The 26284-nt window shown below is 50.5% G+C and overlaps 3 protein-coding genes across 3 annotated transcripts; 2 read left to right on the top strand and 1 right to left on the bottom strand.

Moving 5' to 3' along the window:
• Positions 1–318: 318 nt before the first annotated feature.
• On the top strand, positions 319–3939 carry TGME49_276910 (endoplasmic reticulum lumen protein retaining receptor (ERD2) family protein). Its single transcript, XM_018781758.1, has one exon. It carries the CDS (start codon positions 2531–2533, stop codon positions 3203–3205), a length of 675 nt encoding a protein of 224 aa, XP_018635178.1. The 5' UTR covers positions 319–2530; the 3' UTR covers positions 3206–3939.
• Positions 3940–5679: 1740 nt separating this feature from the next.
• Positions 5680–16386, top strand: TGME49_276900 (hypothetical protein). Its single transcript, XM_018781757.1, has 10 exons — positions 5680–6596; positions 8193–8429; positions 9130–9200; positions 9949–10031; positions 10728–11215; positions 12071–13319; positions 13622–13692; positions 14029–14082; positions 14613–14666; positions 15080–16386. The coding sequence occupies exons 1-10, from the start codon at positions 6492–6494 to the stop codon at positions 15173–15175; spliced, it is 2508 nt and encodes an 835-aa protein (XP_018635179.1). The 5' UTR covers positions 5680–6491; the 3' UTR covers positions 15176–16386.
• TGME49_276890 (hypothetical protein) lies at positions 15290–26150 on the bottom strand. The gene is made up of 10 exons (XM_018781756.1): positions 23923–26150; positions 23198–23483; positions 22458–22696; positions 21395–21892; positions 20681–21032; positions 20175–20287; positions 19383–19516; positions 18698–18833; positions 16192–17973; positions 15290–15893 (listed from the first exon to the last, which is right to left on the bottom strand). Exons 1-9 carry the CDS (start codon positions 25528–25530, stop codon positions 17815–17817), a joined length of 3525 nt encoding a protein of 1174 aa, XP_018635180.1. The 5' UTR covers positions 25531–26150; the 3' UTR covers positions 15290–15893; positions 16192–17814.
• Positions 26151–26284: the final 134 nt, after the last annotated feature.

Below are 26284 nucleotides of genomic sequence, written 5' to 3' on the forward strand. Positions count from 1 at the left end.
GTGCTGTGAATGCCTGGAGGTATACAAGCATCTTTCGGGGTGATATCCATGTCTGGGTTAGATGTGAAGATGCTGATAGAAACCACAAAATAACTGCTGCCACTGCTTCACTACGAAGATAGGTCCACTCTCTCATTTCCAGTTTTGGACGTTAGAGTACAGCGAGAACTCCTACCGTCGGTACGTTCCCGATATGGTGTAACTGAAAACATGACCTGCCTGCCTGCGATGCTGATTGCGGCTCGTAGAATTATCCCGATGACGCGTTAGGTCTTTCTCAACTGTTTGGTTTTGTCTTCGGTTTAATACTTTCAGTGCGGTCCCTACACCCGGGAGGAAGCTCGAATTATTAAAACACAGGGAGAACACGTGTCAAGCTATTATCACACAACTTACAAAGAGCAAAATACCAATACAGCGGAAAGGTAACAACATCGGTGGCACACACGTGAAGAAACGCGCAGATGTGGGCAGAAAACATACACTAGACTGTGTCATTCGCTCCTGCCTCTTTAATGAAGCTCTGGTTTCCATGTTCAATGAACTCAATCTCGATTTTTACGTCATCAGCGACAAAACCACTATCGGAGCACTCCTGGAAATGGTTTGAAGACCGTCACACGGCAAAGAGCGATCATGCGCGGTGGAAAACTGCTGCCGCGTGCACTGTCGAAAACCCGCAAGAGACACGAATGACTATTTGCCTTCCTGTAAGTAAAATATAGAGGACAAAACGCTCGAGCAAAACTGTACTTTTGTTGACGGGACTCCATTCTCGTCGATTGAACATGCAAGAGCGTGTGGTGTCTACCTTTTGACGATTGCATGGGAGCTACAAGGATACCTGGGAAATCTGGGAAGGGGGGCAGCGAGTTTTACTACCCGACCTTACGGCGACGAGGGACAGGGATAGAGTTCATCGGTTGGTTCATACGTCGTTAGGAGCCAATCACGCAGGGATGCCGCTTCCCATCAATTTCCTTCGTTTCACTTGTTGCTTTGTGACGCATCTTTTCGTTTCGTGTTTTGTTGTCCTGATTTCCCCCAAGTGGTCGAGCGTCGCCACTCTTCCGTTTAGCGATTTCATGTCCTCGAAGACAACGACCCCGAGTGGTGGCTAACCATGCCGTATGTCGAAATAACATCTGCATCCAAACTCTTTGAAGACAAGCTTGTGACTCTTCTCCGTTCTCGCTCCCATTTTGTCGGCCGAGAAAACTGCAGCTGACGACCAGGCACGATATAATACAACTCGTTCGCCTGGAGACAAAGATAAGACACTTTTGCCACATCACTCTGTTGGAGACAGCGGCCAGAGAGGTCTTGTGACGACCGAATTACGTCGCACATTTCTGCCGATCGGTGTCGGGTGATTTGTCCCTCTAAATATACAAGAGATCTTGGTGCGAGAGTCCTCTCGGAGTCCCGACCACTTCCCCAAACTTCGTCTGGCGACAGCCTGTGGATATTGATGAGGGGAAGGCAGTAGTGAGTTGTTCCATTCCGTTTCATCTCGTTTCCTGTCACGTACACATCTGTAGGTTTCTCGTGGTTGTTCGACCCTAACCATTCTCCCCTGACAACTCTTGCTAGACGCAGAACCGTCGTAGAACGGTGTTTATCTGAGTCTCCAGCGTAACCCCATTTCAACCTGTGCCGCTGCAGACCACCGACTTGTTCGTACTTGAGGGTAGCACCAAATATAACAGGCTACTTTCGTACATCCATTTGCATGCATAGCGTGCGGACATCCGTTTGTGCGCACTCCCTTCCGTATCCTTTTAAAAAGGACAACGCAGTGAACTTTTGCGTGTCTCGACCCCTGAGCCATCAGCTTTGACGAGGCCGTCGATTGCTAGTCGTATTAGCTGCGTCGCTTGCGTAGTATTTCGTGCTGTTATGCATCGTAAAGTGGCACGTTGCCTCCGTGTAGCCACGACTTCGGATCGAGGCGAAGGTGCAGCGCTTTTCTCCCCTTCGTCTCCAGGGCATCACGGTTTGGAACACAAACGCCTGCTTTTTCTGCGTTTTTCCACTCCGTTCTGTGTCTCTCGGCGCATCATCTCGCTCCATTCGTGTAAAAGACGCTCCTATACGGATCTACGTCTCTGTTTCACCTTCGTCGTTATTGGAAACGTCCTCACTCGCTGTCCCTTGCCCCGGTGGCATGTACACGGGAGCGTTCCGTCGCTATCCACGGCACGAAGGAGAACCCTTCTCTCCGTAATAGTACTCCCGCGTTGATTCTGGACAGCGTACCGAACGTTGGTTTCTCCGATTCCCTTTCTCGTGAGGGAGGGCAGTGTCAGTTGTTAGCCACTGCCTCAGTCTGTCTTTCTCTTTCTCTCTTGTCTTTTTTCCCCCTGTGTCTCAGTGTTTTTCTCTGCATAGCCATCTCGAGAGAAGAGTTCGTTGGAATCGTGAACAGTGATGCAATTCAGCACTTTGTGTAGCGACGTGTGACTCTCGGCGCGCAGCCGCATGTACACAGCAACGGGGTTGAAGACTTCCACTCATTTGTCAGCGCAAAATGGCGCAGAATGCCTTTCGGTTGTCAGGAGACATGCTCCATCTGGTCTCCATATTTTTGCTCCTTTTCAAGTTGTACCGGAGCAAGAACTGCGCAGGTTTGTCGGCGCGGATGCAGGAGTGTTACTCCATCGTTTTTTGTTGTCGCTACCTGGACCTCACCTACTCGTTTATTTCTGTCTACAACTCCGCGATGAAGGCGATCTTCATTTTGTCCACAGCCTACCTCGTATTTCTCATGAAGAAGAAAGTGCCAATCTCTACAACGTACGATGCCAAGGCTGACTCCTTCAACTACATGCTGTATCTCGTGCCGCCCTGCGCCGTCATTACGCTCGTCACTGCAGACTCGTTCGCCGTGACAGATCTCAGCTGGACCTTTTCCATTTGGCTAGAGAGCGTAGCCATTCTGCCTCAGCTGCTTCTTCTCCAACGGCAGAGAGAAGTCGAGAATCTAACGTCTCACTACGTTGCGTGCATGGGGCTGTATCGCCTCATGTATATCTTGAATTGGGTCTACCGGTACCTCACGGAGTCCCCGCCGCATGTGAACGTCGTGAGCTGGGTAGGCGGTGTCGTGCAGACTCTCCTCTACGCAGACTTCTTCTACTACTATGTGCATGCGCGATGGTATGGTCACAAGCTTGTCCTGCCCGTTGTTGGTGGGGAAGTGTGAGACAGGAGAGGCTAGAAAACAGAGGCAACAATCGCGACCTCTGTCCTGATGATCTACGCTGAGCCTCTGGAAAGGGAACGATGCACAAACTTGGCAGGCCGCTCGTCAGGGGAAAACCGACAAGAACGGCCCTGACGAGGGACTTTTCTCGTGTCCTCCTGACGAGGAATCTGGCAGAGGATCCATGCTGACGAATGCGCCAGTGGTTGGCTCTGTTGGATAAAATCCCGCGGAGTTTTCCTTGGGATGCCTCCACATCTTGCAGGAACGGGGCAAGATCTCCAGATTCGCATGGTTGGGTAAAGTCTGAAGACCACTGATCCGATGGAGGAGAGGAACGAGAGGGTGGTGGAGGAAGAGCGAAGGATAACTCTTGAGCGAAAAACTCACGAAGAGTGATTCTAGTTGCACAGTGTACGAGGAGCGGCCGCACGTGTCACGACTGTCAACTAGCACAGTTTCTTCTGGGGAATGAGGGGAACCTGCAGAGGGGATGGGCTGTCTTGTGACAGCCCGCTGTTCGACACTTCTATTTTTTCAACTCGTGGTGTCACTGGTGAATCCATCATTCCCTATATGCGGTGCTCCTCGGACAGGGGGCTCAATTTAAAAATGAATGTCTGTCACCCTGTTGCGTTGCGTGAGCGCATGCGCGTGAACCTTGTAGACACTCTTCACTGTTCGTAGAGCCCTGCTTTCCGACACTCCAAACGTGCCGCACTTGGCAACGAGGCAAAGAGATAAGGAAGCCTCCAAAGAAAGGAGGCGCAAGACGAGTGTACCGTCATCCCACTGACAGTTGACGACGTGTTCTGTCTCTTTTCCACTTCAGAAAAGTAGTCGGATCTTCAGTTTGGGCTCTACAGAAGCCAACAGGATAGCTGCAATGTGGCCTGAGACTGTGAGGCCTATCGACTTCGCGCATGACGGAGTATACTGCATGCTGACGTAAAATTTGTGGATACACACTCCCGCACTCCCAGCTCCGTAGATTCGAACGAAGCCGCGCGCTACACATGGCACAATTTCTTGAAGCAACACAGAGCTACTAGGATATATCTAGGTCCGAGAGTTCCATCAAACCAAAGCCGCCTGTAGGAAGAATACAATTCAGTGTGGTTAACATTTAGAATCCTGTTCAACTGGTGCTACGAGCAGTTGAGTGGCGTCGCCAGGCACTGGAAACGCACAAGCTCTTGTTCACTCGTTGGTCTTCGGCTATTCTCGACAAACGACATTCGTGTTTTTTTCCGTCCACCCTCTCGCTGAGGTGTGGATACAACAAATACGGCCTAGAGACCTTTTTACAACGGAGAGACGTACTTGCAGGTACCTCACTCGCACATCTATATGATACCTTTTCCTGGCTGTATGCTGTCTTTTCCTATGAAAGGATAAACCGCATAGGGTTAGTCGGGGCCTAAGATAAGAAATTTATTGTTTCTTGGGCATGGACAGCGAGATAATTCGGGTACACACTTGCTCTGAAAGGCACACAGTGGCGCCTCGGAATACCTTTTCCCCGTAGGCTTCTGTGTGTGTTGGACAGAGCTGTCAGCAACCCCGGGGTACGCGCGTACCCGAAACTAAGCGTGTGCGTGTACGGGCGAGAGTCGATTGTCAGCCATTCATCCCAGGCACCAACAGCGTTCATCCAGGTCCTCAGTTGGTGTGAGGCCAACAGGAATCCAATCCGTGTACTCTGTAGAAACCAACACCTGGAATGAAACTATCAAAGTTAAAGACTTTGATGCGATGAGTATGATTCAGACAAAAGCCTGCTGTGTGGCTGTCTGATGTCACAACCAACAGAACGCGAATCCGGATTCTGGAACAGGAGCCACGAAAGGTTGTCAATGCCTTTTGCCTCTGCCTCTAAATTTCAAGGGGAGGTAGCGGATACGGGGTTTTAGGTGGCATCTGTTGGGAAGCCGTGAGGATCTCCGTCATTCCTCTTGCTTGTCTGTGACGAGTCTTGCCTAGACTCGCACTAACGCCGTCGATGATCGCCGCGAGCAACCACGCAACAAGTGAACAATGCGTGCGACTAATCACAGTCTGAGAACCGAGATGCGGATTCTTGTCTGAATTCCACTTTTCCTCTCACACAGATCCTGCCCCCACATCTTCAAGGTGTAGAGCCAAAATACCGAGAGCGACGGGGCGTTAACCCTCACCCCCCCGCCGTCATGCACTGAACGGCGTTCGCACGAGCAACAGATGCGACCTTTCGCTGCCTCTGTCATCCGCGTAGATGCGGTGTCACGCTTTTTCTGTTTTCCATTGTGTTTCGGAATCGTCGACGTCCATCCTTTCGGCAACTAAGTCCTTCCCTTGCTATTTGCTCGTTAGCCGCTCAACTCTCCTCTATTTAAGAGGGAGCGTTCATGCGGGAAGCGTTCGACATGCGTTGACCTTTGGGTCCAAGGTTCCCGCGAGTTTTCTGTCTCGTCGCGTCTCCCGATACAGAACATCATCGTCTGAGCACATCGAACAGAGTATTGCTGCTAAACGCGGCCTTTTGGTAACACTGAAGGACTTTCCACCGGCAAGTCTCGTGGTTTTCTAGGATGAACCCCTGAACAGTTCCTGTTGCCTCGCATGCAGCTCGCTCGAAAAGGGAACTCAACAGCTGGCGCAAGAAAGTGAGAAGGGTAGCGATATGGACCCTTTCGTTTTCTGATTGTGGACGGAGAAAATCACGAAGGACGTGGAAGGAATGATAGGATTTCAGCCCGATTTCGTGTTACTTTCAACCAGCGTTTCATGAAACTCCATTTTTTCGGGTCGCACCGCTGCCAAAGACGAGCACTCACGACGCTGGCGTGTGGTTGTAGGGGAACACTGCTGAGTTTCGCGCTGCAGAGCGCTCACACGTTTTCTCGAGTTCGTTTTTCAGTCTCAATCCTTTAGAGGTTGTGCCGTGCGCCATTCCAGGAGAGAGGCTGCACTCGAGCGCCGAGTGACAGCTCCCAAAGTATGCCGGGATACTTCGGAACTTGGGCGGGTTCAGAAGCAAAGAAAAAGCAACGTGATGACCAGACTGATAGGAGGAGTTGCGCAGTAGCAATGTCTCGCGTTTACGTGTATGTTCAAGGGTTATGTGCGTCGATACCACATCAATGAGAGGCGCTCCAGTTGGGTGGGTGTGGGAAAGTCGTTCACCTCCCGCGCCAGCTCCTGGATCTGGTGGCTCGCGAGCTTGAGGTGCAAGTACTCCTCGAGCAGCCGTGCCAGAGTGTGGCTTCTCTAGATCAGATAGGCTCTCAGAGATCCATCTTCGACGATGGCACCGGTTCCCTCCCACATGGCTGACGCGGGAAAAGAAGACAGCCCGCATCTCCGCGTCTCGCTCACGGGCTTCTTCTTCCTCACCTACCCTCTCTACACTGTAGGTGTCACCTGTCTAAAGACCTCATGTCTAGAGAACGACCGCCCATAGGTTAGTATGGGCGGCACCATCGTACTCGGAGGAATTGTTTTTGAGACAGGTGACATGGCTTTCTGCGGCGGCGCGCTATTTCTCGAGACTGTTTGGGGCTGCTTGCCTGCGTATCGCCCGGAAATGTCCCTGTGTGTATCTGTATCTGAACTGCATCTTGACTCTATCCTCACGATGGCTATCTCCACGTCACTGCTGTATATACATTGCATTTATCCCTTGAATGTATGCTTCCGGAGAGAACCTGCATTTGTGCAATTCATGTTAACCGAACAAACCACGTGGCGTACCTCTGATTGAAGCTAGCGTTCTCGGCCTTTCTAAGGTCTGGCAGACCGCTGGTGATTTTGACATCGTTGCTCAAGTATGCTCCTCATTGACTCTCTGTCGCTACCAGGTGGTTGTCGACAGAATGTGCTCTGCTTGTTGAGCGTGTCGAACTAGACCGTTGCTGCGCGGATGCCGAACGCCGTGCCTCAGGTGCATCTTTCCGTATCTATCCTAGTCTATGTATCATTTTTTATTTATCTCTACATCTCTGTCTCTATGTCTCTCTATATCTCTATCTGTCTTTTTATATCTATATATCTTTTTATATCTATCTATATCTTTGTATCCATATCTATTACTATATCTATATCTAGTTTTCATCTATCGACCGATCTATATCTATTCATCCATAGCAATCTGCCATCTATTTATGTATATCTATGTATTTACGTATGTCTGTCTATCTGTATCTGTCTACCTATATCTGCCCATCTATATCTATTCATCTGTCTATCGCTCTATCTGTCTGTATCTATCCATCTGTCTCTACATATGTGTATATCTAGTCTAAAATGCTCCGCTGGTGTGGTACGCTACTGGCATTGCCAACCATATGCTGTTTGTTTGATAACTCTCAGCCTTTTGGGCTTTTCCTATTTGTGCATCTTTTCGCCAATCCGTATCCTCCTGTGTCGCGTGAAGGACAGTAGTGCAAGGAGGCGCGCTTGTGTGTGCCTCAAAGGTCAGACGCACGTTTAGGTCTATGTGAGAGCGTGTGCGTGCGTAGACGTGTGGACAAGTGTGCCTCCAAACGTTGTTAATGACTACAACTTTCAAGCAAACGCGAGTACGGGCAGGATACTGAAATCCAATACTTCAGGCTGTTTTAGACAATCCATTGGGGTGGTCGTGCGCAGCAACCAGGTGAAGAAGGCCTTGGTTGTCTGTATCTGTGTATGTGTAAATAGGCGATGAATGTGATTATGTAAGCGTGCATGCATTTATACAATTGTCTTCTCGATGCAACACAAATGCCGGCGACCAGCTGCGTGGGTCCAGAAACGCAGCTCGATGGGATCCGAGGCTCCTTGACTCAGCCGGCACTGTTCTTCGGGCTGTGCGTGCGTTTCTGGTCGCGTTTTGACTTTTGTTCTTTGCTCCGTGTCTTCGTTCCTTTTTCGCTTGTATGCTGGTTGCACGAAGGCTTCTCGACTTCTTCACACAGTAGGCGCGTCGTCCGCTCCCATTTTTCTGCCTTGCCTCATTTGTTCTCAGATCCAAAGCCGGACGCTCTGCGCCCCTTACCTCGTTCCCATGTCATACGTCGCGTTTCCCCCACCTCGTCAGGATGCATTCCTTCTGCGAGGGTACGAAAGAGACGCTTCCCCAGACCCGAGTCGAGATTCGCCGTTTGTGCGCAAGGTTGTGCGGCGGCCTCTTCTTTCGCAGTGCGCTGTTGCCACTGTTGGTAGCCTCAACATTTTCCGATTCACTGCGGCTGCTGTCAAAACGGTACGGACGCACTGATGCTTGGTTTTAACTTCTGCCTTCGATGCTAACTGCGTGCATAGATAGATTGCTGTAAAAGATAGAAAAGCCAAACAGCAGCATTCACGGAAACTTCAGACATATTCTCATAAGTACACGGTACGGTTACATGCAATAACGTACTTCACGTGAAGCGACCGGATGCGTTTCAACGAAGGAAGAGCTCACCTAGCTAATTGGCTTCTTGTACGAATCGACATGGCCGTATAAATACATGTTGCGTGCGACTCCGAATACAAATGCTGCCGCAGGAAACACGTTCATGCCTGTACGTGCACCGTAAGTGTATCCAGACAAATGGTACATGCGTTCAAATACATTTCGATGTTTTTTCTTCTACACACCGAAGAAAGAACGAAATTGTTGTCCGATCGGCGGGGGGTGCTCCTGTGCTTTGGACGAACGCAGCAGGGCTAAAACAACGGAAGCTGAAACGCATGTGAGACGATGTTTCCGGAAGGAAACTTTGAACTCGTGGTGTGGACTTTCCCCTTCGTGAACCTGAAGTACGTTTGAAACTTCACTGACCTGAGGATGACGTAAATACTAACGAACCAGCCGTGTTGGGTGGAATTACTTGCAACAACGCACATTATGTCACGAAATACCGTTCACTGGCGATGGGAAGTACTAGCGTCTTTTCGTGGGCTCCATTCTCTCTCAGGTGTATGCAAAAGAGGGCTTCCTCGGTCTCTTTCGCGGAATCGTTCCAGCAACTCTTCATATCATTGCAAGGTATGCCGTGTTACCGGAAGCGTTTTGGGCCTCAATTTTCACCGTTCATCATCACAGGACTTCAGCAGCTCCTCTTCATATTTCGCATGAGGCGACAACGTCCGTATCACTTTCCAGGACCAAGTTGCCTTCCTAATCTGTAGTTGATGTGGTGACGAAGGCTCAGTAACTGTGACAAGCATTTCCGCGCCGACTGGTTTCTTCACTACCTGTCTCACACCCCCATCATAAGTATTTGAATATCTACACCGATGTATATGTATATATAAATATTAATGTGTAGCTCTTAGACGCCGCTGACACGCGTTAGACATCAGTACGTTTCATATTCATGTCTCTATGCAAATGTTAACACCTTTTGCCGGCGTGCCAAGTTTTCCGCAAGAAGACCTAAGTGACATGGAATCGCTTGCACACGGTCATATCCTATTGTTGCATTACAGAATATTGACGGACAAATTTGTGGTACAGGATTACTGGAATCCGCGCTTCCAAAGGGACCACTCTTTTTGCGGTCAACTGCCTTTATGAGAGACGAATTGCCAACAATGCTCTAATAGATCCGGCATTGCTACTGAAAGAAACTTGCGGGCCTACGGAGCCTAGGCTGTAGCTGACCTTCGCACAAACCTGCAGAGAGACCCTTAATGCGTTCTTTTTCAACATCAAGATACCGCAGTGTCCTCCCAAGAATCCAGCGTATTCATCAGGGATGTTCTTGTTACCGTTTTCCGCCTTTGTTCCCCAGGGATGTTGTCGGCTTTTTCCTGCTGCGTCATGGCTTGGCATTTACTGTAGCATGCTACCGCGCTGTCGCAGATGGCACAACAGGTATGCTGAAGAGGCGCATAAAGCGTGTACGTGCAGAGCTGCATGTGGACATCCCTCTGCGGCAATCGTGGGTTTGGTAATCGGACCATAATAAGATCGGTTCTTCCAATTCACAACTCCGTGTCGTTGTTTCTATTGTCGGATCTCACGCTTGAGTCCACCTGGGTGTGCGGCTGCCCGTGAAACTGTTGCGTTTTAATCCGACCCAAGAGGAACGAAGAGAGAAGGGTGGTGTATGGTGGGGAGTTTGCATGCGATGAAAGGAGTGCTTCTCGTGCCGGTATTTGAAGTACAGACTGCAGGTCACACATACGATATGTCGGAAGGATATTTGCCGCCAGTGTTCACCTCTCCATTGCTGCAACTTGAAGCGACTAAGATTCCTACACATGCGCCACATCTGACACCCCACAGCGCGAAAAGAGCAACTCGTGTCGGCTAGCTCTTCTTTTTTTCCTACATCGCTGGCAGGCACTGCTGCTGTCCTCTGAAAAGTACGATGCCTACGAGTCTGTTCTACTTTGGAGTCTCTGTCGGAATTCCCTGCGCCCTGCCGGCTGCGCCCCCTTGCCGCTTCTCGTCACCGAGGTCCGCTGCGTTTCTGTGGGTGTTTGCGTACATGCGGATGTGCTTGCAGGTGAGTCAATATTTGTGCGCATGCCGACGTGTTTGTGTCGCGTGCTCTGTTTTCTGCAGCCGTTTTGTCGTTTTTCGTCCCTTCACTTCTGTTTTCTCGCTCGGCGATTTCCTCGACGTCGGCCGGCCGTACTCCGCCGCCTTCACAGTCGCCCGTGCGTTGCGTCGGCGCCGTCGTTAGCGCAGTAGATGACGCGGCCTTGGAAGTCGACAGCCTCCGCGATCCGAGTGAACAGGCTGCCGAGGTTGCATCCGACATTGCCAGTCTTACGCGGTCAGCGCTGGGGTCTTCTGAGAGTCTCCCTTTGTCTCTCGAAGTGCCCGGCTCGGATCGTGCCGTCGTCGCTGCGGCTCCGCACCAAGGCGCTTGCGGCGCGCGGCGAGGTACTGCCACGGATGCTCAAGACCCTCCACCTGCAGTTGGGTTTGTAGTCGACGCAGAACCCTTAGAAGACGAAACGGACGGACGAGCAGGGGCCGAGATGATCGGGGTTTCACGACTCTGGCCAGACACCAGAGGAAGAGAGATCGCGCCAGTGATTCTCAAGGTAAGCGGAAAAGAACAGACCTGAAGCCAGCGTTATCAATTGGAAAGTTTGTTATCCACTGGTTCACCATCAACTACCGTGTTTCGGCTGCGTACCGACTGTGGTATTGTAGCACATCGATTACCCTGGATGTTTTGCTTGTCGTCCATTCTGTCGCTGCAATTCGTGTTGGTTCCGGATTCTTTTGCTCCTGGCTCGTACCCGTGTTTTTTCTGTACACTCTCCTGAAGAAGAAGCAAGGGACAAGCGGGGTATCGTGTAGCATGCCGTAATACGCGCCTCATGTTGCGCTATGGAAAGAAGAGCGGCAGGCAACCAGCTTTCTTGCTCATGCAGTAGATGCTCGAGGCACCTCTCCAGGAAGGAGCAGGACAGAGGCCGGACGTTCAGCCACTCACGCAGAGACACGCTGCATCAGAGGGAGGGAAAGAACGCAATTCGCCTGTTGTTACCACCTTTCTGGTAATGCTTCAGTAGTCGGGTCCGCCGCGGAAACTACAAAGAAAGCGGGCATGCTGCGAATGGTGCGCCGGGATATGACTGTTCTCACGTGTTTACGACAACGGTAGTCATTCTGCGTTGGACCCGTCAAAGACTCTCTGCGTTCTCTTCCCAGAGCTTGTCATGTCCACAGTTGTGTGTGCTGACCGTTTTCAGAAGGGAGAGACTGGGACCAGCTTTTTACACCAACGTTTTTGCACACAACTCGATCAGTGTGATCTGAGCAATGTTGTCAGGTGACACGTGCATATACCGTTGCACCGGTAGTCAGCGCGAATCCCCACGTGAAAGGACTTCTGCAGAACTCAATAATAAGGAGGGTTTTCAGAACATGTGTGGTGTGCGTGTCTTCAGCTCCTGACTGAATGTGCAGTGTATCCGCTGTTGACGGTCGCAACGCGAATGGTGGTGATTGAGGGACCGCCGTATTCTCCAACACTCGCCTCGCTGTCTTCGTTGTCTGCTTCCCTCCCAGCGCCGCTCGCGACGGTGTGCTCTTTCTTCGTCCCCAAATATTTGCACGTGACTATGCTGGAAATGGTTCGGTTGACGTACGCGGCAGACGGCATCGGAGGGTTTTACGGGGGTCTTCTTCCGTTCCTCTTGTCCCGGTGTGTGGACGACAGCGTCCAAGCGCTGATGCGTCTCTTCATCGTCGACCTGTCAGGCCAAGGGGGCAAGAAGGGGGAAGGGAACGACGCCGCCTTCGGCGATTCGCGCGCCTCTGCTGCTCTGCTGCAGAGACGCTCAGGCCCAGACAGCGAGTATCCTCCCGTGTGGGCGACCAGGATGTCTACGGAGCGGCGAGAAGACGAAGCGGGCACGCAAGTTGCCGCAGCGCCTCCGTTCGCCAGGATAGATCAGGCGGATAGCTTCGAACCGGACGAAGAGGGAGCTTGTGACGGCATCGAGACAGAAAACATCTATCAGATACCCCGAGAGAGTGTGTCTGTTTTGAGACGAGGATGTGGCATTAGATGCCCGCCTCACGGTGACGCCAGACGCATATTTGGCTCCATGGGCCGGAGTGGAGAGGACGGAGAAGCGTTTCCTCTCGCAAACGACCGAGACGGCTGTCTCACCTCGCAGCAAGATCTACTACAGCAAGGAGGGAGTGCCGCGAACCGAAGACTACACATGTCTCAGACTGCAGCGTCTTCCTTGTGTTCACCAACAGGCGAAGGTGCTGGCGTGCGACAGCCAAGGGGTGGAGGGAGGAACCGAGGTGGAGACCGATATGACGGAAGCTCATCTTTTTCCTTCGAAAGACAAGACCGAGAGCCAGTTGATGTAGCGGAGTCTCTGATGGAGAGCCACCTAGTACCGCCACGGTTCTCTTTCGGAAGCCCGTCCATCTGCGACACCTCCTGCGTAGCCACAGAGAAGACCAACAGCTGTCCCCAGGGCGAACGAAACTCAAGTCGCTGGAGCCCCAGGCGAGTTACAGGATATGAGAGCAACAGACGTCGCCCACAAACAGTTGGAGAGATCACTGGCGCTGGCAGCGCAGAACGGCCGGTAGCCTCAACGACTAGCCGGACTGACGTGATAGACGACAGTCTGCATCAAGTCGAAATGTACACAATGCGGGCTTGCTTCGCTGGTAAGGAAACATACGAACAGTGAAAGACAGGGTGCACTGGGTCGTGTAAAGATTGCCCATGCATTGGTTATCGATTGTCACAAAGACCTGCGTGCATTGCTTCCGAGGACGGCACGCGAGGGGAGTAAAGAGGCACACGTGTGCTAGTGAGTGGGTGTCAAAAGTGATAGCACCAAAGATGCTTATTTGCGAGCCCGAGTAGCATGCATCCCTGCTCGAGGAATCATCGCAATGTACATTATATCTGCTTTCTTCTCACCATCCATTTTCATCGGTGATTCTCGCTTTTGTTGCCCTTGCAGCGGTATTGAGCACCGCGGTCACTCCATTTTCGCAGCTAGCTCTCGTCCAGCGTTGTCAGTCGAATCTCGAGGTGAGCAGACATTCCCAACGGCTCTCATGGAACGGCGAACTGAATGAGTCGACTAAACTGGAAACTGCCGCAGTTTCGTTGGAGCACCACACACTAGTGTGGCGAATAAAATGCTTTGTCGCCCTTCAACGTAAAGTGATATACTGGTGGAAACAAGGCAGACGGAGCATCGTAACGTTTCTCTTTGTGTCCGGTTCTCTGTCACCTTTCTCATTTGGAGTCGAAGGGTTGTGCGTTCATCCATCGGTCTTTCCGTGCTTTGGCTGAGGACATTAGACGGCGTTACGTCATGTCAGCGTTGAGCAATTTATGTGGTTGGTAAAATTGTTTTTTCAGGGGTTGTGCATGCATCGCTCATGGCTGGACGTCCTGGCAGGAATGCCGTGGAAGGTGCGAAGCGAACGTCATGCTACGGGCAGAGAAGCAGGTCGATGCAGTAAACAGCCGTATTAGACACCATTGTCAAATCTTCCTTGAACGATTGGAGAGACACTATAAATAGCGTGAACGCTCTTTTGGTTTCCCTGAACGGAGTTACGTATGAGAGTTTCTTTGCTTTTCACTTGCTTTGTTTCTGCGTTCCTATAGTCACTCCAGCGTTGCTGGTCCTTCGCCAGCATGTCTCCCTCCCTTCGCGACTAGTTTCCATTCATTTCCCATCTTAAACTTTCGCCTTCGTGTCGCAAGCGTGTTTCCTCAGCCCGCGTTGCAACAGCAAACACAGCATTTACATACTTTTGTTCGTACGCGGGCGTGTAGTGCGAGACACCGTACAGGAGCGAAACGTGAGTGGACCCGCAAGGGATGCGTCTCAGTTGGAGTTTGCTAAACACGGAGTCAGCCAGTGGAATGGAGACGGGAGCATCGGTTTACTTTGCTTGTGTACTGCCATAAGCTGATTTGGCTGCGCTTGTTCACAGACTTTCTTCTTGCAATTCGCGGTCTCCCTTAGCTTCCTCATTCTCAACAGCTTGGTGAGTTTCTGGTCCGTACAAAGAACAAGACAGACATCGATTTGTACTGGTTCGTAGCACTCGGAGGCTGGATCTTGTCAACGGTTTCGAGAGTCGAAAATCAGGTAGAGGTGTTTGCGACCTAAACGTACATCTGCATGTCAATCAAACATGGAGAGGCTGAGTCTTTTCTTCTACGTCTCTATGTATTGTTTTGCGTCTGCGTAAGCATGTGTGAGAACATGAGTACAAACATACGTGCATTCATAAATATAGATATATATATATATATACATCTGCATACCTACGTGTATACTCTTGTGTACGATATTGGTGTTGAACTGGAGAGCGATGAATCTCTTCGGTGCACACTGTGCACATGTATGAGATACTTGATATACGCGGAGCTCAACTGTGTGCCCTTGTTATCCCAGATGGCGGCAACCCTGCACGAGAACGAGGCGAAGAGGAAGGTGAGAGAAGTGACTGACGAAGAAGGTGACGACTTTTTAAAGTCGGGTCTTTTCTGAAATGTGTCTTCGTTACTCTTCGTTCTACTGCTTCGCCCACTTTTTTCTGTTTCGTGAATTCTCTCGGGTTTGCAGTCACTTTTCTTCCGTCTCTGATTGAGAGTTTCCTCTCGTCGCCTACAAACAAAAATGGTTCTCCTGTCATTTGTGACGTGCTCCCCAAAAAGGCATATCCGTGGAGACAGTAAAAGCGGTCCTCTCATCGTCATACTTGAGTATGTATTTTCTCTCTCGATTGCGCTGTCTCCCTTTTGGGTCCCTTCTCTCTTTCCTTTGTCTTCCCACCATGCGATTATTCTCGCGGGGTCACTTTGGATTCACAGTGTTGTGTTCCACTATTCCAGTTTGTGTCTGTGTCTCTGCCGGGCACGTCTTGTGAGGACCGGGGACGCTCTTTTTGAGATGGGCTTGGTGCAGAAAGAAAAACCGCTGTCTCCACTATCATTGTTTTTTCCTCTGTCCAATAGTCTTTTTTCTTGTTACCAGGAATCGCGGGCCAGCTTGCGGTGTGTGTCGTAATGCGTTGCAATATATACCCTGGCGTCGTACGCGTTCTTGGCGTTCGTCGTTTCCTGCCGTTAGTTCACTCTGCTTCAAAGAATTGAGAAGCTTTGTGGTTGGTTTCGGGCCTCTTTTCCGTTCGTTTTTAGCTCGGGGCTGTCGATCGCCTCTGTCTGTGTGTGCTAGTGTGCACCCACGTTCACACAAACGCATCGAGCTGAAGGACAACAGAACACAGGGAACCAGAGAAGATATGCTAGCATAGGAAGATAGAACAAAGATGAAACTATGCCATATTTCCAGGTGGGACAGCAAGAACCTGGCACTTGAAGATGTATGGGGGGAACTGCCAAAGTCAGCTCACTCAGACGCTTGTTCTGAGAGGCACGTGTTACGGTTTCTCAACTGAACGAAGCTACTGTCGAAAAAGCAGCTGTTATAGGATAGGGTCAATTTATCGAACACTCCCCGACCATAAAACGGCATTATCACATTTCTCAGAGAATGAACTGTACCATTTGTGCCCTAGAAGCGTCTAAGGTTTCCCTGCACGTCACGCGTAAAAGGATTTAGATCCTCCCATCGGTACGCTGCGCCTGAGGAAGATAGGGAGCAACCGAAGCAAGATAGAATGAACGGGACACAAGAAGGTTGAATGGGGAGGGAAAAAACAAATAAACGGATTAGCAGCTACACAGGCGATTCGTAACACCACTTCATACACCTGAGTGAATTGTTCAAGCACATTATGCGGTGTTGAAAGTAATTCCATTGAACTTTACTGGTTTGTTGGTATTGATGTCATCAACATATCAGTTACGTATCGAACACGATTAAACTGGTTTATTGAACAAATTCAGACTGCACGGCAGATGAAAAACGTTTGTGAGGCTGTTTGCGCGGATATGGAGCATTTAACGCGGAGTTTTGTGTCAGTCACAGATACCCCTCACCTTCGAAGATGGATTCGCAGCCTTGAAACAGATCACATGGGCGACGAGGGTGCCTGCCCACGTCATGACGAGCAGTGGCATGCGTCGAGTGATAGTTTTCTATATAACCTAGCACATTTGTCTCAATTATTAGATGTTTTTGCTAAACACCAGCAAAACTTCAAAATTACACTGAAGTCGATGGTGCTCATGAGTTCCAGATTCACCTGGTCTCCCTTCAGTGTCGACGGTGCGGTTCCCTTCACGGTCGAGAGATACTTTGTACATATTTTTGGTGTCAAGCAATAACCCGAGACGCTGTCGCCTTATAAGTGGGTCACCTCAGTGCCCGACAGCGGTACCACGAAGGGAGCTTCTCATGTGAGCTTCGAATAGTGAAAAGGCATTTTGTGGTACCATCCGCCATTTCCCGTTGCATAGTCCCGACCTAAATTAACTCCCTACAATCTCCTAACGTTAACTAGCAGCAACGGTATATCTGTGTAGCGGCTGCGACCCTCCGACCTGGCCTTCCAGATAAGACACGGCTGAAGCGTGCACTTTCCATATCCCACGCGCCAAAGCTCCGAGGGTGAAACAAGATGTAGCGAATAAGTCATGAATAAGAAAGGTGTTCGATGAGGGGCACACAACCCATAATTCCCTCAGCTTATGAGACGACACCTTGTCCATCTCCGCTTCCGTCATAGCGGACGCGACGGCGACCCTCATAGGAGTAAACGCTCACACGCAACTCTGCAACGGTACACGACATGTACGCGTGTCAGTGACTGTATCCGGGAGATGTTAACAAGAGCTTCACAGTGTCTGGGTATGGAATATTGGCTCGAGATCGAGTGCAATATGTTGCGTTAATATGCAGGATACCACCAAGAAACGCCGCACTGGAAGAACGGAAACCAAGAGCAACAGCAGAGCGAACGAGAAAATCTTCCACTGGACCGAAAACTCTTCGGCCCCCCATCCACTCGCGTTCGTTGGTGTCTAAACGAAAACTGAAATACGTGTGAATATCCAGGCGTCAGGCCTCTCGCCTTATGCAAGTTTGTGTTCAACCATAAACACATGTACGTACGCACGTAAGTGCGAATTTTGTAGTGAGCACTTTGCGTTAGTCGAAAGAAGAGACGCCACTGCCAAAAATGTTCTGAACGCTGTTTAGGGGTTCCGTCGACACAAAACAATCTAGAACACTAGTGATGCACATTGAGAGTCTGTGTATTGCCGCAAAAACTGGTTCAGTGTAGCACGGGTTCTGGATAGCCGAGGCGAAGCTGAAGGCGAAAGAGTCAAGCAGATTTCGTGCATCTGGACCAGCAGCTTGTGAGAGATAAGAGAGTGAAGCTGAGCGGACCAAAACAGCACAAACAATCCAGCCCCATGAGCGTGAAGGCCGCAGGAAAAGTTCGAGACTACGGCTATCCCTACTGAAGTACAAACGGCAAGAAGAGAGAAGATGGTAAAATCACGTGACGCTTCAGCACATATCTGAAGAGAAGTGAGAGCAGCGACAGGAGCTAACAAAAACTGATTGAGTCATAGCCATACAAAAGCACTGAGACGGTGACATGGCGGTGACTTATAAAATGGCTGTGCCGACATAACTGTTTCCAAGATTGCATTTGTGAGCTGAGAAACGCATTGTGTATCATAACGGACGATGCTTCTGTAGCTGAAATCATCATATGCGACCGCATCCTCCACCTGCACGAAATACATCATACGTCCGAGCTAAACAAATACGCCTTTGTTAGCCATACAGTTTGGCTCGTGGCTTTGAGACAACCACGATTTATCACGATCTTGATCTAAACTCCTAGTTCTGTCGATGACTCTTACAGGCGCTCCACATCATAAAGAACACGTTGTTCTATGCTCCCCATCTTTCCCATGTACTTCATATATATACATATATATAAACACATTTGCTAGACGGCAACGTTGATTGTGTGAAAAACGTGCAATACGGCCTAGATATTTACGTACAAAATCTAATAGCCTTCCCGAGAACAGACGCATCTACGTCGACATGAAGAAAGGAATAGGGAAGGAATGTCAGGAGACCTACCGGTTCTCCCCTCTCGACCAGGCGAAGAAGAACATAGGCGACGCAATCGACTAGGCGAGCGACGCCGAGGGCGCTCGCCGTATGAAGTGTTCCCTCAGCCCATGGAACAGTCGAAGGGGGTGAAAACGAGAGCAACCTGAAAAGTATACAAGATGAACGCACGAACGACGTCACTTCCAAAAACACTGCCTATTAAAATGAATGCATATAAACTACTCTCAAACACACCGCTCGTCACGTCGGTAATTGCTCCGCAAGGAAGGTCGGTAAGGTCCCCTGTACGGGTGGCAGCGCGTGGTCAAAAGTTCAGGGTCGGAGGCAGCATCCTGGATGCGTCACGCAACGAGGAAACACCACCGAAAACGCATCCGGCGGAAAAACTTCTAAACTGAAAGGTCGTACAAAAAGGAAAACCGATTGCGGAACACAGGTGGCCCGAGAGGCGTGCGGCGAATGGCACAAAATAATGCAGTGAAGGAGAAAAACGAATGGAGAACAGAATGGGGAGGACGCAATTACGGTCGTATGGAAGCGAAGCCAGGGGCAACGGCACGCAATTGTGAAGTGAGAAGGGGCAGGGGAATCATGGAAAAAAATGTGCCAACGGTATGTAGAAACAAGAAGAGTCCCACGTTCATGTTCGATTCTCCTTCTTTCGTAGAACAGAAAACAGTTTGTTTCTTACGGCTTGGACGATCGAATGAGCTCGGCGAAGAGTGAGAGGGCAGACCGGAACTCGCCTTGGCGTGCGCGCCACAGAATCCGCGACTGCAACCACGAGACATGAATCTCCCGCGTTTCTCGCAACGGTAGACAGCGCTGCATAATAGCACACAGAAAACATACATTCACACCGTGTCGTTATTCCTTTCATGTTTTAGCTTTCTGTGCCACCTAGGCAGCAAACGGAGGAATCTGAATGTTGCGGACTATCTCTCTGCAAGGGATCAGCGACCTAAAACTGCGGTGAAAACTGAAGCCGTCTTCCTGAAAAGTAAAACGAACACCTTTTAAGCCCTTCTACGACACCGCCACCACAGCAGTTTGCTTCGACAGCATATGCACCGAACATCGCGTCTGAAGGCGTGCACTGGCATCGATCAGAGGAAAATCCCGAAAGTGTGCAAGTGAGCAACACAGCCACAGCTTTGTGTTACAGAACAAAGTACGCAAAATATGTAAAAGCATGAAGACTTGAAGGCCCACCCCTGAAGACAACTAGGATATCGACGACTAGTACCGTGCATCATACCTCTCGACCCAGACACGCATTTAGACACGAAGGGTGGTCTAAACTGTTTCCACGTCGGCCCGACACTTGTGTTCGAAACCAGGGAAACATATTACCCAGGCTCATTCTGTCAGTTAGTATCCTTGCTAGCCCGTCTTGTCTGACAGTGAGCGGTATCCGTCTTCCACTTTGTTACCATCTGCCCTATTTCCCCGAGTGTGCGCGCTAAAAGTTGCCGTCTCTTACCTCCAAAAGAGGGTAAGCTGCCAAGAAGAATTTCGCTTTCCGGCTGTCCGCCTCGTCTGGTGGGCTGTCAAAGTTGGAGAACACATCGCTGTCAAGTGCCTCGAAGAGGATCTCTGACGCATCCAATAACATACACATCCACAGATATTGTTGTAAGATTTAAAGAGAGCTATACATGCAATCTTTTCCATACGCACAGACGCGACTGTACATATGCGGAGAGAGGGCGTCGTTCGTCTCATGTCCCAATTGTTCCTCCCTTAAACACCCAGAATAGTCTCACGCGAGTACACTTACACACCAGAATCGGCCGATGCTTCGAAACAATACTGAGTCACGCACCTTGCAGAAGGTTGCATTATGCCCCCAAATCTCTTGCTGTCCTTGTGATCTGACTGTGAGGAAGGGGAGACGAAACGAGAGACTAGTAAATACCTTCACCGTCTGTTTGAACCATGTCGACAGGAACGCGGATACAGTTTCTTCTGTCGCATGGTCACGCTTACCCAAACAAGAGGGGAAGTCGCGAAGAAGCCACGCAGCGGTAAGCGCCTCAACTAAAGCCCTTCTTCGTCGGCCTTCGTCTCTGATCTCTGTGTAAAGACAAAGAAGAAGTCTATGGTTCCTTTTTTCTACCCTCCAACGAGCACCGGCTGATAATTCGTGGCCCGTTCCTAGCGATACACTCTCCGGAGCTGGTGATAAAGCCGAGCAACCCAGCAAGTGTTCGAGAACGCCTGGGTGGATGGCGTCTCCGTCAGCCGCGAGGCAGCCCAAAACTGCTGGCGAGGAGACGACAGCAAAGTCGTGTGCCGCAAGGGAGCGGCTCAGGAACCTCCATCGAGACGTTGGAAGGACCTGAGACCCACAGAAGCAGAAAAAACCAAGAAGCACTGAGCAAATGCGACACATCAGAGGGATGTAATGACACGGGAGTAACAGTGAGAATAAGAGACAACAAGAAAGAACTGCAAAACCCAAGAAGCAAGGGCGACTGCAACGAACTGAGACACACGATAGAAAGACAAAGAACAACAGAGCACGGGAGAAGAGGGCAACCGCGGCAAACTGGTTTGTGACCAAAATAAATACTCCAAGAACACAAGTCTTCTCACCACTGGACTGTGACACCCTTTTGTAAATGCTGTCCGTCTCGTCGTTTCGTAGAATCGCCGCAGATCTACGGCCGAATGTTTCCTCGTCACTCTATCTTTTCTCACCGTCATGAGCAGGATCTTCGTCAAATCACTGCTGCCTTCCAAGCCTTTGTCAATGAGGCAGTCAAAGCTCGACATGTCTTCTCGCTGAGAGCCTTGCTTTGATACAGAGTGATCCTCGTAGTCAAACTTGGTGATGAACGGATCCAGCTGCTTCAACTGAGGGCAGCGACTAACGCCACAAGCACGTAGGAGGAGAAGAAGAAGAAGCGAAGATCGCTTGAACAGGGAGGAATTATCCATGAGCCAAGTCACGGCTTGAAAGCAACAGCCGCATGCTGCGAGCATTCTCGGATACCCCACATTGACATGAACACGATCCCGACTTGGCGAGAAGCCATTCGACGCCGAGCTGTCGAAATAAGCAGCCCCACGTTGTCGGAACTTCTCTGCCAGTTCCTGAAGAGATGTTGAGAGAGCCGACTGTGAGTCCAGTGCCTGACTAGACGAAAGCAGAGCGAGGTGGAGTTTGTAGTGAAGGAAGTCCTCCTGTAAAAAGCGCTGAACGAGACACACGCGAAAGAGCGGAACACGTGTCACAGACACAAGGGACGAAGAGGAAAAGCAGCAGAAGGTACACAAGAGAGACAGAAAAACAAACAACAGAGTGAAGCCTTCCTGAACGAGGAATACACAGGGCATAAGGTGAACGAGCGACATTTGCGGGGAGCGACATCAGTAGAGAGATATGGGATCAATAGATTGATACATACAGTAGAGATAGAGTAGATACATTTAGAATAGGTAGCTACAGATGTCGTAGATGTTGCTCACGGCACCTCTACGCAACGTTGTCACGGCAAGTCAGCAAAAAAGGCACGCGTGGCGATTTGCTTGTCAAGGGCAAGTGTTTGTGCCGGACGATCCGTCTTAATGGGCTGGAGGACACGGGTGAGTCACACTGGAAAGCGATAGAGGAAAAATAGTATACGTTTAACGACAGTGGACACAGGAGAAACCTATGCGACGAAGCTGCGTTAAAAGCTGCAAAGAGACACGAACCCGACGCCGCAGGTGGAGAAATAGGCAACACAGAAGCCGCGAGGTCGCGAAAAAGGTGACTCACCCGCAAGGAAATGGCTGCGTTGACTGGGGGCCACATGCTGGGGTTGATAAGAGACAGAAGAAGAGGCAGGTAAGGATCCTTGCCCTGGCGGGTCTGTCTCTCCGTTGTCCGGTTGGTTTCGCCAGTTGCCACAGTTTCAGGTGGGTACAGGAGAAGTAACTGCCCAATGATGACTGGCAATGAAGGGGGTTTCAGAGAGTCTGCAGAGGGGAGGGCGGCGAGCATTTCCGCCACATTTTCTGATGAAAAAGATATGTATACAGACAGAGCACCAAAAAGGTACCGTCACTTCTCCTGAGCTGCTCCTTCAACTTTCGAGCTTCCGTTAAGGGGTGAGGCAGAAAACGCCAAATCAAAAAGTTCCCTTCCCTCGCTGGGGTGTTAACATCGCTAGTGCAGAACGCATTATCATGAACAGCACCCGAATCTTCTCTTCGATGCAAGAAAAGTCATGTCCGTTTTCTTCGCCTCTCACACCATACAAGAAAAACTGAGAAAGCGGACGTCACATACGAAGGACGTTGAGAGGTTCTATTTTAGCATTAGAACTTGAGCCACAGGAATGGTAGTTCAGAAATAATGGGCACCCTATTTCATTCCCCCACAGTATTACGTATTGTAAAAATACACAGCGGCGGGAATAAAGAGAATGTGCGCAGTGACCAGAAGAAGCAGTTTGTGTTCGATCCAAACAAGATATTTCTCGATGGGTGCGTTGTATCAGAATAAGACTAACTCACTTCGCTCCTCTTCATTGACCGTCACATCTGGCAGATTGCGTCTGTTGGCTTCGACGGATGAAGAAAGAACGAGAGCAAGAAGATGGCGACAGACGAAAGGCAACAGGGGAGGCTGGGGAGGAAGCGAACGACCGAAGTCGGTTGATGTTTTGATCTCTTTTTCCTTATCCCTCTGAGACCCAGAGTCCACAGGCGCCAACGCGGCAGCCTGCACTGCCGCGCATGCCTGTTCGAAGGTGCAGCCCCCAGAAGGCAAAAAGTCTCCCGCACCAAGAGCGATGAGGCACTGAACGGTGGGGAAGCAGAGTGAACAAGAAGACACACAATAAGCACAAGCATCAGGGGAAGCATTCTCTTCAGATAGCCCCAAAGTGCTCAGCCTCGAACACGCTGTAGTGACTGGCCCACCCTCTGATCCTGTGAAATCGGACCTTTCACGGTCTCGATACGCGTGTGTTCCCCAAGAGTGTGTGTTCAGATCAGTCAGAAGGCACGCACGTGCTGCAGGTAAACAAAGGCCATCAAGATTTGTACCAGCACGTTTCAGACGCCGGATAACGAAAGAAACACACGAAGACTTGGAGCAATCTACAATATCCACAACGATGCACCACATGCACATCATCACTGTGAGCGACCCCAGTGTCATCCCCTGATTGTCCATCAAGGAGAGACTCGTCCTTCTTCTACAGTACGTGGACGTTCTCCGCCGTGAAAAACCGTACTTTGATGTCGGCTGTGCGGAAGGCGTAGTAAACGGCACGCCACCAGATTGCATCCCGTTCATCTTTCTCCGATTCTCCGGCATCGCCATCAGCTGCTGGACGGCATGCGAGTCGATCCTCTTGCCATTCCTCTGTAGCGAGAGAAATCCAGAATTCAAACACTTCACGTGCTCCCGGACACCAGCGGGCGTTCTCTATTCCCCACTCTGTCCACCATCTGGTCGCGATGCCCGAGCAGTCGTAGGTTTTATCCAGCTCCTCACGGCGTCCATGCTCGAGTGTGGCAAGGGAGTTGCCCACCAGCGCTCGAAGGAAACCCCGACTATCGGCGTCGTCTCTCTGTTTCTGCGGGCCAGGAGGACATTTGTCACTCGCAGCCAGCCCGTGGAGCTCTTGGAGAAGAAGGCGACAACATCCAATAACCTGGCGGAAAAGCGCTGCGAAGTGTTGACGTTGGCGGCGAGAAAAGAAGAGACAAGATTCCTCAGACACTTGATACAGACTAGAGACGGTTGGAGACTCCAAGCGTGTTTCCAGTTGGAGCTGAAGCTGTTCTGTCTCGGATTCGATCGAAATGGAAGTCGACTTCTTGCCCTCCACCACGGCAACTCCAGCTGACGCGAGCGTGGCAGGTAACTGCAGGAGAACGTGGAGGGGCAGATGTGTATCCTTCAGGCTACCGCCAGGCAATTGGCTGTGCTGGAGAAACGAAAGATACCTCATCAGGCAGTACTCCGGAGCAGTCAAAACGGGGATTTGGAGAAGAGGAGGCGTCCGTTTGAGGTCCTTAGTTAGGTCTCCACTTGCGAGCGTCCCGCCATCACTATGTGCAGCAGCTTCTCTCTGCAGAGCGTCGTCGATGTGAAGAGGCGGGACACCTCGCAGCTCGCGGAGCAAGGCTTCTCTTTCATGATGCCACCGTCGTGCATCTTTGTCACAACGCAGCGACGCAGAGAGTTGAAGAGAGTGGCGCACGGCTCCCGTATCCAGAAAAGAGCTGAGAGCGGGATAGACTTCCTGCTCATCTTCGTGACGCGACAACTTCACGGGGTAGTCCCCGCTCAAGCCAGCCACAGGTACCAGGGACGCCTGAAAGCGATCTTCTGTCGACGACGGTTGTGGCTGTTGAGATGCTGAATAGGGCGCAGAAGTAGCACATCCGAAACTATCTAGCGGCCCGCCGTAGAGCCGCGCTTGGAAAACTCTCTCATACCGATGTATCACTCCTTCTACATCTGGCCGGGTGTGCCGAGAGCGTGACAATGAGGCGTGATATCCATACGCTGCTGGTAACGTTAGCTGCACCTTGGGCTTGTTTACCAGTGGTGGGCGCTTAGGATGCATTTCAGTCAAATCCCCATATGCCCCTAAACCCGGTGCGTTTCGCGAGCCACCTCCTCCGGAAGGGATGGAATTTCGCACACAGTTTCTGAGAGAATCAGCATCATTGTACAGGCAAGAAAGAACTGGTGGAGCAGAAATGTTTCTGAGACTACATACTCCAGTATTTCGCGCCGACAGAGATGCCAAGTCTATTGTGGGGGCGACAGGGAGTGGCGGTGTGGACAGAGCAAGTGGCTGGGGGGAGACTGCTACAGGGACCGGCATTATCCCTACACGGAACACGCCTCAAAACAACAAAAAATATAGCGAACAAAACGCGCAAGGCAAATTCCAGAAGAGAGTGTCGCTTTTTCTTCCAAAACAAGCAAATCAACTGCTTCTCCGTTCGAAAGGAGTGCCGCGATTTTTCGATGTCGAGGAATGAAAAGATGTGCAGCAACAAAGAAATAGCGTTGTTTTTCTCTTGAAACGCATGTGCAATTAAACGGCAGAAGTTGTGTTTTCGACGTTGCAAATAATGAAATGTCGACTGGCAGCAGGACACGCCCTGGTTCTCATGATACCGGTTTTCCTTCCATTTTTAACTGGACCGAAGTGTGGCAACACATCCCCTGAAGAAGGAAGTGTCAAATATGTCTCTAAAGACGTCCCGACAGACGAACGGAACGCAAGGAAAAAGCACAGTAAACTGGTGAATCGTCAGTTGGCGGCTCGCAGATAGCGACACAGGCCAATTCCGAAACGGGGTTTTCAACGAGGAAACGATTACAGAAGAGTGGCTCGGATGACCCTTTTTCTCACTCCGACCCGGTGACCCGATTTGGATGCGAGCGATCCAAGGGGCGTGGCAATCGACGCTGCTACACTACAAGAAAGCGGCTGACGAACTCTCTTGTTAGTGACTAACGTCCCACCATTTTTTTCGCTGTCATGATTCTTCTTCACTGCGAAAGGAGACCTCTCCATATCGGTGTCGAGTCAGTCGTTTGGCGTACACCTGCATGGTCCAGGAGCGCAA

This window comes from Toxoplasma gondii, chromosome XII (genome assembly GCF_000006565.2).
Source record: "Toxoplasma gondii ME49 chromosome XII, whole genome shotgun sequence".
In the NCBI taxonomy this organism is placed as follows: Eukaryota; Apicomplexa; class Conoidasida; order Eucoccidiorida; family Sarcocystidae; genus Toxoplasma; species Toxoplasma gondii.

Excerpts from the sequence above, each read along its gene's own strand:
- TGME49_276890 (XM_018781756.1), bottom strand. The coding sequence starts at position 25,530 with ATGCCGGTCCCTGTAGCAGTCTCCCCCCAGCCACTTGCTCTGTCCACA. Across the intron at positions 21,033-21,394 it reads CGAAGATCCTGCTCATGACG|GTCCTTCCAACGTCTCGATG; the intron begins GTGAGAAAAGAT and ends TGTGGGTCTCAG. Across the intron at positions 18,834-19,382 it reads CTCATTCGATCGTCCAAGCC|GTTGCTCTCGTTTTCACCCC; the intron begins GTAAGAAACAAA and ends TATACTTTTCAG.
- TGME49_276910 (XM_018781758.1), top strand. The coding sequence starts at position 2,531 with ATGGCGCAGAATGCCTTTCGGTTGTCAGGAGACATGCTCCATCTGGTC.
- TGME49_276900 (XM_018781757.1), top strand. The coding sequence starts at position 6,492 with ATGGCACCGGTTCCCTCCCACATGGCTGACGCGGGAAAAGAAGACAGC. Across the intron at positions 6,597-8,192 it reads TCACCTACCCTCTCTACACT|ATCCAAAGCCGGACGCTCTG; the intron begins GTAGGTGTCACC and ends ATTTGTTCTCAG. Across the intron at positions 10,032-10,727 it reads TGTCGCAGATGGCACAACAG|CCGTTTTGTCGTTTTTCGTC; the intron begins GTATGCTGAAGA and ends TGTTTTCTGCAG.